General features: G+C 40.9%; 1 protein-coding gene across 5 annotated transcripts in view; it reads left to right on the top strand.

The window, feature by feature from the left end:
* VRK2 (VRK serine/threonine kinase 2) overlaps positions 1 to 14,259 on the top strand; it is a 130,907-nt gene that overhangs the window by 84,043 nt on the left and 32,605 nt on the right. For all 5 annotated transcript variants that reach the window (XM_089669221.1, XM_089669220.1, XM_089669219.1 and 2 more), the window contains exon 10: positions 2,014 to 2,072. In XM_089669221.1, the coding sequence (XP_089525347.1) occupies positions 2,014 to 2,072 (59 nt within the window). The remainder of the gene's footprint in view (positions 1 to 2,013; positions 2,073 to 14,259) is intronic.

Raw genomic sequence — 14,259 nt, 5'->3', positions numbered from 1 at the left:
GACTATGTTACATATAATTTTATTCATTTTTTTATTTTAATTTATTTGTATTTTATTTTTGTGATTGAGTTACATACTTTCTGCACTTTTTTTTAGTGAACATTTTGTTACATACCGTATATTTTTGTACTGTTTTGGACTTTGTTATATACCTGTATATTTAGAACTCTTTTTTGCACTTTATATATTTGCACTCTTTTTTTGAGTCATGTTTATATCATGTTGATGCTAATTCTTTATTTATATTTATTTATATGTTTTAGTGGGTGAGTGCACCTGTCTTTCTTTAATAAATTTTATTTGCAATAAAATATGTAGTAAAGACATGACAAAGAATCTAATGAGAACAAGGCTTAAAAAGTATAGTATGTAATCCCAACCACGTAAAGTGCTTCTAAAGTAAAAAGGATTTTAATGCATTCTCTGCATTATAGTGGTTCTAAAGTCCTGCATTAAGGTGAAAAAACATGTGCAAATGATCCCCCGGCCCCTCCCTTATATTTACCTGATCTTGATCCAGTGCTGTGGCTGAGAGCAGTGTCTCTCTCCGTGATTGATAGCCATTGGCTCCCACTAGCTCCATCAAATTCTGTGACAGGGGCACGGCTGAGCTGCACTGTCTGCATCTATATATGAAGACAGGGCAGCTCGGGATCTTGCCCGCATGCCACTTCCTGTGGGGGCACTTGAAGAAGAGGAAAAGACAGGAGCACCTGTGGGGGACCCCAGAGGAGGATTGTGGCTGACCTCTGCAAAATCTTTGAATAGAACAGGTAAGCATAACGTGTTTTTTAATAAGAAAAAACAAACACAAAGGTTTACAATCACTTTAAGGTGAAAAAAACCTCCCACCACCTATCCTACCCACCCCCATCCCTAAACACTCACCTGGCTCCTGTCACTGCTTTAGTGCTGTCTTGGCTGCAGCACTACTCTACTCACTTCCTGGTCTCACAGGAGACACTGATGGCAGCAGGGTCGGTCCATAGGCAAAGTACTATAAGGAGGGAGCAGGTTGTGGGTGGGTGTGTGTGTGTGTGTGTCTATGGATGCACACATCCTGGCTCGGGAATGCGTGTACATGGGTGTCTCCATAGCATCTGTCTTAACAAAGAGGCATCCAGAGCAGGGAGGTGTGAACAGCACTGCCGGGGGCCTGGTAGAAGAGGAGGTAAGCGACCACTCTCTGCATTGTCATTGCACAGAATGGGTATGCACTGTATATCCTCTTTTTTTATTTTAATAAAATATTATCCTTTAGTATCAATTTAACTTTCATATAAGCTATAATGTGGTAATGTCACTTCAGAAGTCATTTCAAAACCCATCAATGTGCTAAAATTATAAAAAGAAAAAAAAAATAGTGCCATAGCTGTATTATTAAAAACAAAACAAACCAGCTTTGTCTGCAATGCTCTATCTCTGGTGCTGTCCCCCACAGTAACTCCTTTTTAGTACAGGATGTCTTTCAAACCAACCAAAATTTTAAGGTACATTTTAATGCTGCTTTATGTCAATGCATCTAAAACTGCAACATGCAGTGAAATAAAAACTATACGTGTGCAAAATGCAGAAAATGCATATAGACTCTCAGTGGTTCATGTCACACTGCCACTTCTTACTCCCATCATGCTGGGCTCATGTTACTTTACTAGCTTCCTGTCCAAGGGGTGAGCCTTCCTGGAAATCCCACTAACATTAAGCTATTCATTTATGTCATTAGGAGGTAACAAGGCTTCTGAAAAATAGACTGCATTAAGTTGTATACATTTTCTCTATACACATATACTGATGCAGGACACTAATATATGTAACTTTTTTAAACTTTAATTAAAATATAAACATAGCTGAAACCCTAAGCAAACACACTGTTTATATTAATGTAATACTGCAATAAAATTTGAATATGGTTCAGCAAGGACTTGTACAATGGGCATGTTTCTATCTACTGTTTGACCAAAACTCCCTGATCAATACAATTCTAAAGATCATTATTTTCATTACTTTTTTTAGGTTTATGGATGAACTTCCAAATTCAGTCACTGCATGGTTGGGTCAAGAAGATGGATGTAGTAAGTGTAAATGAGATATAGTAAACACTAATTTGTTGTTTCAAGATGTGATGCAGATTGTTTAAGCACCAATGTTTCACTTCAATAGGAAACTATCATAAATGCAAGGCATCTAACTGTGCTCTAAGAAGTGTATGTAATGAACTGTAACAATGGCCTATTAATTCTGCCGGAATCCAGCAGCAATGGTCAGAGGTGCTACATGAACCATATTCCTTTCTCTGCAAAATAAGATACTTGGAAACAAACCTAATGTTCAGGAATAGGGAAAGGGCTGTATTTATATATGTTATAAAACAGAACAATGTGCTATTGTTCTTCTCTTCACCGAGACTTGTTCACGCACAATGAGCATGCAATATTAAATTAATTTGTGTTTTCCAATCAGTGAGAGTGCCAAAATACCCATATGCAAATAGAAATTTGTACTGCCATATGGTAATGTAATAAACATTACATTACCCTCTGGGGCCAAAGTAATTTTACATCTTCGTTGCCAAAGGGGCCGTTCATTTGTCACATAGGGATGCCCTGGATGTCACTGATATAACCAAGAGTAAAACAAGCCTACCATTTTCAATATTGTGGTACAGACCTGTAATCCTGAGGCCTGTTCATTGCTGTCTTATAATATTTCAGAAACATGGGAATACTAACCTGTACTCTTAAAGGGAATCTATTGTGCATGTATGCATATGTGTATGGAAAAAGTGTGGGCTTGTATGTATGATATATATATATATAATATTTTATTTTTTGTATGTCAGGAAAATATATTTTTAAAATATTTTTTACTAGATATCTTGTATTCTCATTTTTAGCCAGCAGGCCGATCAACAGACCTTGTTTTTGTGCCTTAAAGCAATACTTACTGTATATCCTAATCATACAGTACAGGACATAGGCTGGACATGTGATTTGACACTGGCAAAGCTTTTAGACACTCCCTTTGGGCGTACCCCCAAAACCCCACCTGATTCTGTGAAACCTATTTTTTTTGCTAGTGTCCTTAGGTATGGCACCTCTTCTCTCTTATAGAGCAGGTTCTGCGTACAACTAGTTCTTATTTACTTCAAATTTTTCAATCAGCTCTTCACTGCCTCCTACTATAACAATAGAAGCAGTGCACCCGCATTGGTGTGCACATACCTGGACCCCACGCTCTGGAGGTGGCTTGCAAAGTTGCTTCAAGTGCTGGATTCTGCTTGGGCACTCACCTTGGCACTGAGTGCAATACAGGTTGTTAGCCACATGGTGCTATACAGGTCAAGGACTGATACTGTAGCCTTATAGCAAGTGTGATACTTCTCCACTACTTGAAATACACTTACATTTTTACATAAAAACAGAAAACCAAGAATTTGGTTGCCTTTTTTCATTTATTGAGTATTTGAACTTTCAAACTTGGTTGTTAAAATGCCACCATTCAGAGTTTGGTCTAAGGTGGATGACCAGATGTTACATCACATTCCAGGTCACACTATTACACTTACTTTCGTCTCGAGCCCTTATGTACTCGGGCACTTCCTCATACCCTTTTGCCATGAGGACTTTGCTACAGGATGGTTGACACCTAGGTGGCTGTGTATCTTTCTATGGATATGCTTATGACATTTCCACATCCTACTCCATGGGTGCCCCACAAGGGAATACCCTCACTGATAGCAGTGGCAAAATCAAGACTCAAGTGAACTGCAGCAAAAACTCGGGCACAGAGCCCATGAAAAACACAGAGTGATGATGCTTCTCATGCACCAGAGCAGGACCCTATTTTAACACCAGTCTCTGCATCCAATTCTAGCTCTATTTCAGGCATGCAACAATGGCCTATCTGACAAAGGTAGATTTTTCTGCAACTATGTCTGAATTTCTCAGACAACTAAGGCCTTGTTCACACAATATGTGCATGAAAACTTACAGGTTTAACTTGCATAAAATATTTTGGGCTTGTTCACACCATGTGCAGATACATGCAATTTTTAATGTAGGTCTCTTCAAGGACACAATGCAAACTTTTGTTTTCTATGTGCCTTGTTCACATTACAATATTGGTGTCATGTGAGGTGTTTTCTGTACAGAAAACTGCACACAGATTTAACATTTCTGTGCAGAAAAAATATATATAATACCAGTTTTGCGGTGTGAACAGAGCACATAGAAAAGAATTGTTTTGTAATTTGTGTCCTTGCAGAGAAGGTGCAGAAAAATGCACATCTCTGCACATGGTGTGAGCAAGGCCTAGCAGCCATCACTGTCCAGAGCTCAAAAACACTAGGCTGCTTCTCCTTCCCCACCCTCTCTACCTGAATTTTGAAGAAGGATGTCTCTTTGGTGATGCAATGGACAAGTACATAAAGGATGGCACAGAAGGAAAAGTTCTTCTACATCAGAAGACTCCCAAACTCCAATCTCCAGGAGATTCTACCTCCTCAAAATGAAGAACACCTCATGGCTCTCCTCAAGCTTCTTCTTCAGAGCCAGAATTTAGCTTTCCTTTTGGCTCAAGAACTGAAACAGCCCACCAAGTCTACTCCAAAACCTTCTTTACAATGAAGGGGTGCCCTCATTCCTAAGAGTTGGATATGTCTGCTAGTATGCATTCCTGTGGGTTACAGACATCCCAGATCTATGGATTCAACTGATGGTTTTAAGGGGGTACAAGATAGAATTTAAAACTCTACCCCCTTGTCCTTTTTCTTTTCTCAAACCAACCAAAATTTGCCCAAGGACAGTCAAATTTGCAGACTACCACAGGCCTTCTTTTGTTCCAGTGAGTGGGTGTACTGGTCCCTCTGGAGGATGGGTTGAGAGATTCTATTCAAACCTGTTCACGTACCAATACCCAGTGTGGGGTAAACATGTGCAGAACGAAGAAATCAATTTCATTATTTAATATTTTAGTTTAGTTAAATTCGTTTTTGGAATTTGTTTTGTTTATTCATTTTCAAATTCCATTAGACTAAATAGTAAAATATTGAATCGGCATTTGAATTTATTCTATTCGAAATTTGAATTTTGGAAGATGGTTTTATTGTTTCTATTCAATGCTATTCTATTGCTTTTCTGTTATATTCTTTTATTTTCTATTCATTTCTATTCTAATTCGAATTTATTCCATTCAAAATTTTTATTTCAGAAGGCAGTATTATTTTTTCTATTTTATTCTATTCCTTTATTTTCTATTCTATTCTGTTTTACTTTAGTCTTTTCTGTTCTGTTTTAATGCTATTCTATTCTTTTATTTATTATCGTATTTCATTCTGTTTTTGTTTTTGAATTCTGCTTTGTTCTCAAATTCGATTAGAATTTTGGATGAAATTAGTTTTGTTATGTCGGTTTCATTTAAATTTGTTCCTGCTGTAATTTGAAAATATCCAAATCTCCAAATAATGAGTCTGAAATTCGATTTGAAATGGAAAAAAAATCAGAACAAAACGAACTGCACATTTCTAGCGTGGGGTATTTGTCCCATTCTGGCCTTAAATTCCTAAACAAGCACCTTTTGTATTTCAGCGTTTCACATGGAATCCACAAGCTCAGTTGTTGCCTCTCTGAGACAAGGAGACGCCTATGTACATATTCTCATGTACCCACTTCACCTCATTCTGTGCTTTGCAGTAGGATACAAACCTTTCCAATTTATTGCACTGCCATTTGGCCTATCTTCTGTACCCAGAGTATTCACAAATATGCTCTACTCACCCTCCTCAGAACTCATGGCATCCAGGTGATAGGTACCTAGACAAGATATGAAAGATTCATCTTCCTCAAAACTGTCTGAAAACATCAGGACTATTCAGATTCTTCAGGATTTTGGTTGAGTAATCAAGTTTCAAAAGTCTGCCCTTCAGCCTTCCCTTCATTTGGAATACTTAGGACCCATTATATACCTAGCCCATGCAAAAGTTTTCCATCCAGTAAACAACCTTCTCTCTCTAAGATCTCATGCTTTGACGATAAGATCCAAAAGACACCCCTCATTAGATTTTCCATGAGAGTTCTTGGCCTCATGGTAGCCTCATCTGAGGCAGTTCCATTTGCTAAAATTCACTCAAGGCCTCTCCCACACAACTTCCTGTTGGCCTGGAGCAAACCTTTTCTTTAACCTCGGTATGATTTCTCCAGGCAAAAAGGAACTCCTTACAGTTGTGGCCAAAATTATTCAACCCCCACTGAAATTGAGTGTTTTGGCCAGTTTGACATTGCTTTTGATCATTCAGTCATCTTGCTTACATTTACATTAAAGAGGCACTTGTAGGTCAGACAAATATAACATAACAGTTATAATGAAATAACCACAAATGTCTTTTCTGTGCTCACAGCATTATCAGTTTTATTCAACCCCCAAGTGACATTCAATCTTAGTACTTAGTACAGCATCCTTTTACAGTTATAACAGCTTTTAAACGTGAAGCATAGCTTGACACAAGTGTCTTGCAGCGATCTACGGGTATCTTCGCCCATTCTTCATGGGCAAAGGCCTCCAGTTCAGTCACATTCTTAGGCTTGCGCACTGCAACTGCTTTCTTTAAGTCCCACCAGAGGTTCTCAATCGGATTTAAGTCTGGTGACTGCGATGGCCACTCCAAAATGTTCCAGCCTTTCCTCTGCAACCATGCTCTAGTGGACTTGGAGGTATGCTTGGGATCATTGTCCTGTTGAAAGGTCCAACGTCTCCCAAGCCTCAGGTGTGTGACGGACTGCATCACGTTTCCATCCAATATCTCCTGGTACTGAAGAGAATTCATGGTACCTTGCACACGCTGAAGCTTCCCTGTACCTGCAGAAGCAAAACAGCCCCAAAGCATGATTGACCCTCCACCATGCTTCACAGTAGGCAAGGTGTTCTTTTCATCATAGGCCTTGTTCTTCCTCCTCCAAACATAGCGTTGATCCATGGGCCCAAACAGTTCTAATTTTGTTTCATCAGTCCACAGAACACTATCCCACAACTTTTGTGGTTTGTCCACATGGCTTTTGGCATACTGCAGTCGACTCTTCTTATTCTTTGGAGACAGCAAGGGGGTACGCCTGGGAGTTCTGGCACGGAGGCCTTCATTACGCAGTGTGCGTCTTATTGTCTGGGCTGAAACTTCTGTACCCACATCTGACAAATCTTTTCTCAGTTCCTCAGCAGTCACACGGGGACTTCTCTCCACTCTACGCTTCAGGTAGCGCACAGCAGTCGAAGTCAGCATCTTCTTTCTGCCACGACCAGGTAGCGTTTCAACAGTGCCCTTTGCCTTGAATTTGCGAATGATGCTTCCTAAGGTGTCTCTTGGTATGTTTAACATCTTTGCAATCTTCTTATAGCCATTGCCCTTCCTGTGAAGAGAAATCACCTCTTCTCTTGTCTTCCTGGACCATTCTCTTGCCTTCACCATGTTTGTAACCACACCAGTAAATGTCTAGAAGGAGCTGAGTATCACAGTCATTTTAAAGCTGCCTAATTGGTGCTTATTATGCTTGATTGCTGCTCGGTGACATCCACAGGTGTTTTCAATACCTGATGGAAAGCACCTGTATGAACCTCTGTTCTTCAGAGTGGTAGTCTTTAAGGGGTTGAATAATTGTGGCAATGAAGAAACCACATAAGAACCATTTACTACTGTATTACATAAACAATTGATGTCATTTTAGTTGCATTTGGGTAGTTACAACGTCCTTGTAGGATTTGATTCTGAATACAATTCCAAATGTACACTATAGTCCCTAAACCCCTTTACAGCATTGGGGGTTGAATAATTTTGGCCACAACTGTAGCTTGATGGAGTTCCAAACCAGCCTTGGAAATTGGAAAGTTGTTTTCTCCCATACTCATGGAAGGTGGTAGAAACAGATGCCAGCCTTACAGGCTAGAGAGGCGTGTTCCCATCTCTCACAGTTCAAGGAACCTGGTCACTGGCAACATCTTGGAGATCAAAGCAATAAACTTAACTCTGCATAGCTGGACCCCCTTCTTCAGGATCACACAATCCGCGTGTAATCAGAATGCCACTGCACTGTTCTATATAAATCATCAGGGTGGTGCCAGAAGTCAGGTGGCCTTGAAGACAGTATGTCAGTTCATCTCCTGGGTGGGGAAACACTGTCCAGCAACCTTTACTGTCAACATCCCCGGAGTGGACAATTGTAAGGCAAATTTCTTCAGTTGTCATCACCTGTTCCAGGGGGAAAGATCACTGCATCCTGAAATGCTCAACCTCCTATGTCAGAAAAGGGTGTGCTCCAGATTCAGACATCTTGGCCTCCAGGTTGAAGAACAAGTTACCCCTGTTTGTGGCCAGGACCAAGGATCCTCTAGCACTGTTATTGGATGCTTTGGTATTTTGTACTCTGTTCAGGTTAATATATGCCTTCCCTTTACTGCTTTGCAAAACATAGGAAAAGAAAAAAAATTAGTGATTCTCATTGTACTAAACTGACCCAGAACACCCTGGTACACAGACATACAAAAGATACTAGGAGAAGCCCCCCGAGTCTCTTCCAAACAGGCCAGTCCTGCTGTCTCAAGCATCCCCTGTTCCATTTTGCTTCTCAGACACCTTAATGGCATGGCTATTGAAACCAGGGCCTGACTCTCATTCTCACAACACTGAAAGCTAGAAAAGCCACTTCAAGAAAAATCAAATGTGTGTGGAAATCCTTTTTCACTTGGTGTGAACACAGGCAATGCAGCCCCAGAGATCACTTACCTTGCATTCTGGCCTTTCTATTATCAGTACTTGACCAGAATATGATTTTAGGTGTTCTTAAGGAACATGTTTTGGCCTTTATCATTCTATTTCAAAATCCTTTCCCTTATTAAAATCTGTACTCAAGGTGTAGCAAGGATCAGACCCTCATTACAGCACCTTGGGATCTTAGTTTGGTTCTCTCTGTCCTGCAGACACCACCTTTTGAACCCATTAGAGAACTCCCCTTGGGTGATCTCTTCCATGGCTGATCTCTTTATGGCTATCACATCTGTTAGGCATGTTTCTCTTTTGTAAGTAGCCTTTCCTGAATCGTCATAAGGATAAAATGATCTTACAACCCAGACTCTCCTTCCCAAGATGGTAAGTCTTCCATCTCAATTAAGACATTGTTCTTTCTTCTCTGTGCCCTTCCCCTAAGCATTTCAAGCAACTTGCTCTCCATTGCCTGGACATGGTCAGCGCTATCTGAAAGCCACAATATCTATTCCAAAAATGTACTCCTTTTTTTTTTGGTCTTTTCAACAGGATCTTGAAAGGGACTTCCTGCTTCCAAGTATACTATTGCTGGATGGATAAGACAACTTATTGTAAGAGCTTACACTCTAATGCAAGGTAGACAATGTTTCAGAGGTGGAGATCTATCTGAACAACGTTAGAGATCAACGATCACCGGACTTCTGTGCCCTTTTTCTTTTTAAAGAAATTAGCTAGCAAGGCCTAATTAAATAGTAAGGAAAACTTGGAAAGATATAACAAAATAAAAATGTCACTGTAAAAATATAAACTTGACCTGTCTTTAAAAATGGATAGTATCAATCAGCAGAGCAGTGGACAGTGTTAGTAGGGCAGTGGATGGTGTGTGGACAGTGTCAATAGAGCAGTGGATGGTGTCAGAAGGGCAGTGGATGGTGTCAGTAGTTTTACATTTGTTTTTAATAATTTTTAAAAATTTGCTTTCTATATTTTTTTTTTAACAGCCTTGTTGGGGGACTTTGGTGAAATAACAGGGGCCTAAACAGACCCATGATGTCTAATTTGTGAGAGCGAATGAATGAAGAGGAATAACTATGCACAGTATCCATGTTCATTTACAAACCGAAGCATAGTAAATACCATTTGCTATGCTTCAGTTATGAATGAACACAGCGATGAGTACCTATCACTCACTGTGTTCATTTAGAAATAGAAGGGGCTGGTAAATATATCATATGCCCCTTATCCCTATCCTGAAAGTATCTCCCACAGCAGCTGGGAGGAGAGGAAGCCAGCAGCACTGTGAGGATGGGGGGACCAGGGGAGCACACTGGGGACTTGGGCAGCAGAAGGAAAGGGAACCTAGACAGGAGGGATGGCTCCTGCAGCAGCTGAATGCCAGTGGGAGGTAAAGGAAGAGAAGCCGGCATTCAGCTGTTACAGGGACACAATCTATCCATTAACTGCTCACAATTGACAGGTTTCAGATCCCCACTCTAAAGGTTAAGGTACCTCCAGTAGCCTTATGTGTCCATTCCATCAGATCAGTTTTCCCGGAAATTCTGATATCTAGTATCTGTTGCTTAGCTTTGTAAGGCCGCCACCTGGTCTATAGTTCACACGTTCCTCAAGGTCTGCGAATGCAGCCCCTCAGCCACCAGATTCTTTCAGAAGCACTCTGAATTGGGTCTTTGATCCTTATTTATTTTGTTGGACCCGCTGGCACAATTTTGTTTCATTTTTTTGTTGCTTACCCTTCTGATTTATTACGTGGAGACATCACAGGGCCTATGAATGTCCAATCTATGTCCTGTGCTGTACAATTAAGATAAAATGAATTTTAACTTACCTGTAAATTCCATATCTTTATGTACAATACAAGATAAAGGGCACCCTGCCCTCTCTTTCTGTGTTACTCTGCATTACTTGCCTACAGCTCTCACGGAGTGGAGTAGGATTGTTGGGGTATGCCCAGGGGACATGTCCAGAAGTTTTGATAGTGTCCAATCACCTAAAGGTAGCAGCCAATAACAAGGGTCTATAAATTTCCAGCCTGTGGCCTGTACTGTATTCCAAGATATGAAATTTACAAATAAGACAGAAAATTGATGTTTCGCTAATCACAATAATGCCACAGACATTCTAAAACAAATAATGAGATGAGAAGACAATAGATAATACACCACAACATAATCAGTTAATTGGGGTTATATGGGGGTGAAGGGAAAGGTGAAATAATAAAGGTCCAAAATGAGGCCCAAAAGGTGTGACTATGGGCAAAACGCACAGAAATGATCAGGGAAAAATAAAATCTTAACTAAATCACAGTAATAGTGGGACATATGAGTCCGTCATAGCATAAATTAAATAACGTGAATACAACTGATGAAAAAGTGGTGCAAAATGTGAAAAATACAAAATGAAGTGCTTAATATTAAAAGTGGACAAACCACTTATCACAGAAGAATGACAATAACAACGCACAGTGAGGCCAAAAAATGTGACCATGCAACTAAAGAGTCATAACACAATGTGCATCAAAAGGCCATGTGACATAAATGACTAATAAGTGACCATATAAATACCATAAATAAATGTGGCAAACATATATAGAGTGCAACTAGAATAAAACAGAAAATGGTGATACAAACGCACAGTGAAACCAAATGAATGTATTACTGTGCAACGTGGATAGGTAAATGATTGTTGAATCCCACACCGGCTAAATTGCCTCCTCACCTCCGCGCCCAGACCCCAAGGGGCCAAAAGGCTCTCAGGACACTCACTGCAGGGGCCCTTTAAATGGAATCCCAAACGGCGATGTAGGGATGATATCCCCCTCACTGGTGGACCATACTGTTCAGCGGTGGTAATATATCTTTCACCTTTTGGACACGGAAATCAGCCAGTGCATAGAACTCCTGCCAGGGGTTCGTTGGACTGGAAAAAACAGAAGTGAAAAGAAAGAAGTGGCTCTGTTCAATGATGTGCTGTGCTTCCCACACCCGATCCAGAAATGTTCCGCCTCCTGCTCTCCGCTCTAAGGTAGGAGAGTGAAGGTGGGCTGGGACACTATTCTGGCTGTGTTGTGATGTAAAGGGGGGCAGTGCTGTGTGCATGTGGTGGTGGTTGGTGGTGATGTAAAGGGGGCAGTGCTGTGAAGGGGTGATGTAAAGGGGGGGATTTGTGATGCAAGGAGGGGGGCATTGCTGTGGAGGGGAGATGTAAAGTGGGGGCAGTGTTGTGGTGGGGGGCTGTGAAGGGGCAGAGGACAGTACTGTGGGGTAGGGATGTGAAGTGGGGGGTGGGGTTGATGTGAGGAGGGCAAAGTATACTACTGGGGTGAGGTGTGAAGGGGGCAGTGCTGTGTGTGTGTGTGTATGGTGGGGTTGATGTGAAAAGGGCAGAGAACACTAGTGTTGGGGAAGGGGGGGATTTATGATATGAGGGGTGGGGCAGTGCTGTTGGGAGAGATGTAGGGGGGCAGTGCTGTGGGGAGGGAGATGTAAAGTGGTGGATGTGATGGGGGCACAGTTCTGTTGGGGGTTATGTGAAGGAGAAGAGGACAGTTGTGTGGGAGAGAGATATGAAGGGGGCAGAGGACAGTAGTGTGAGGCAGGGGTGATGATTTTTAGGGGGGTTGCGGACTGCTGAAAATAATGGTGGTGTACTGTAAAGGGGTGGGTGGGGGTGATGTGCAGGGGGCCTGAGAACACTACTGTGAAGATGAAATTGATACGAAGTTGGGAACTGTGACGTATGAGGGTGGGGTGGGGACTGAGGACACTGAAGTATAGGGATTGTGATATACAGTAAGAGAGGGTTGAAATAAAAAAATGTGGTTCGGACCTCCATTAGTTTTAATTCAGTACCCCTGCAATACACAGTGCTCTGGCAAACTAAATGTCATTCATTTAGGGTTTACATCTACTTTAATGCTAGAGTGCTTACACACATACATAAAATGTTGTGTATAAGTATTGTTAGACTTTTTTGAGGTACCTTCCACTTCACACATACAGTTCCATATATATTTGGACACAGGCACAATTTTTGTTTTTTTCATGTATTTACCAAAACATATTCAAGCTATAGTTCTATAATGGATATGGGCTGAAAGTGCACACTCTCAGGTTTGATTTGAGGGTATATACATACAAATTGGAGGAAGGGTTTAGGAATTACAGCTCTTAAGAGTTGCCATCCCCTCTTTTTCAGGGGACCAAAAGTAATTGGACAGTTGAATCAAAAGCTGTTTCATGGCCAGGTGTGGGCTACTCCTTCATTATTTGTTCATCAATTAAGCAGGTAAAAGGTCTGGAGTTGATTCTAATTGTGCATATTGCTGTGAACCTACATCATGCGTTCAAAGGAGTTCAAATGGCAAGTTAAACAGGCCATTGTAGGGCTTCAAAAACAAATCAAATCCATCAGAGATAGCAGCAACATTAGGAGTGGCCAAATCAACAGTTTGGTACATTCTGAGGAAAAAAAGAACGGTGAGCTCAGCAACATAAAAAGGCATGGATGTCCATGGAAGACAGCAGTGGTGGATGATTGCAGGATCTTCTCTATGGTAAAGAAAAACCCATTCACAACATTCAGACAAGTGAAGGACACTCTTTAGGAGGTGGGCGTATCATTTTCATAGTCTACAATCAAGAGTTGACTTCACAAGAGCAAATACAGAGGGTTTACCACAAGGTGCAAACCATTCATAAACCTGAAGAATAGAAAAGCCAGATTAGATTTTCCCAAAAAACATCTAAAAAAGCCAGACCAGTCCTGGAAAAGCATTCTTTGGACGCATGAAACATTTGGTACAGGCTCTGGCCGACAATGTGGTGTACAAACCTCGAAAAGGGTCGGTTGGATCTTGAACCTTCAGAAGTTCTCAATTGAGCTGACTCATCGATTTGTATTATTTGAATCTTATACTAGCCACAGCTAAAGCCTGTGTTTTTCTTTCCCAAGAGAAACTCCTCACTCAAAGTTTGGGGATGATGGTAGCCTCATTGGATGCAGTTCACTCAGTTTTGCTCCAGAGCACAGAATCCCAATATCCTGTCATCACGAGACAAGTCCATTGGGTCTCTCGATAAACTGATTCACCTGATGCCAAGAACCAAACTGACTCAAGAGTTTAGTTCTGGATTTGAAGAAATACTTTCTGCTTATCTCTTGGAACATTCTCACAACTGATGCCAACGCGACAAGTAAAATAATCTGAGTATCATATTCCTGACTGTGAGATCTGTGTAATAGAAGTGGTATAAACCAGGAACCTACATTCCATGGGTAAAGATCCCAAGATTGGGTTTGACATAGTCAAACAGGCTTTTCATTCTAAGTCTTTCTTTTGTGGATCAAATGATTCAGCACACCTGAATTTGACCTAATGTTAACCTATTGCAATCCTCTATACAGCAGCACTTGGACTCAGCTGCAATGTGAACCAATCAGCTGAGCTGTATGAAAAAGTGCTGGCAAAAAGGATGCTGATAAGAGAAGAGCAG

Source organism: Staurois parvus, unplaced genomic scaffold (assembly GCF_062004578.1).
Source record: "Staurois parvus isolate SC_StPar_1 unplaced genomic scaffold, SC_StPar_1.0 ptg000070l, whole genome shotgun sequence".
Classification (NCBI taxonomy): domain Eukaryota; kingdom Metazoa; phylum Chordata; class Amphibia; order Anura; family Ranidae; genus Staurois; species Staurois parvus.
This window is presented reverse-complemented; position numbering and strand designations above follow the sequence as displayed.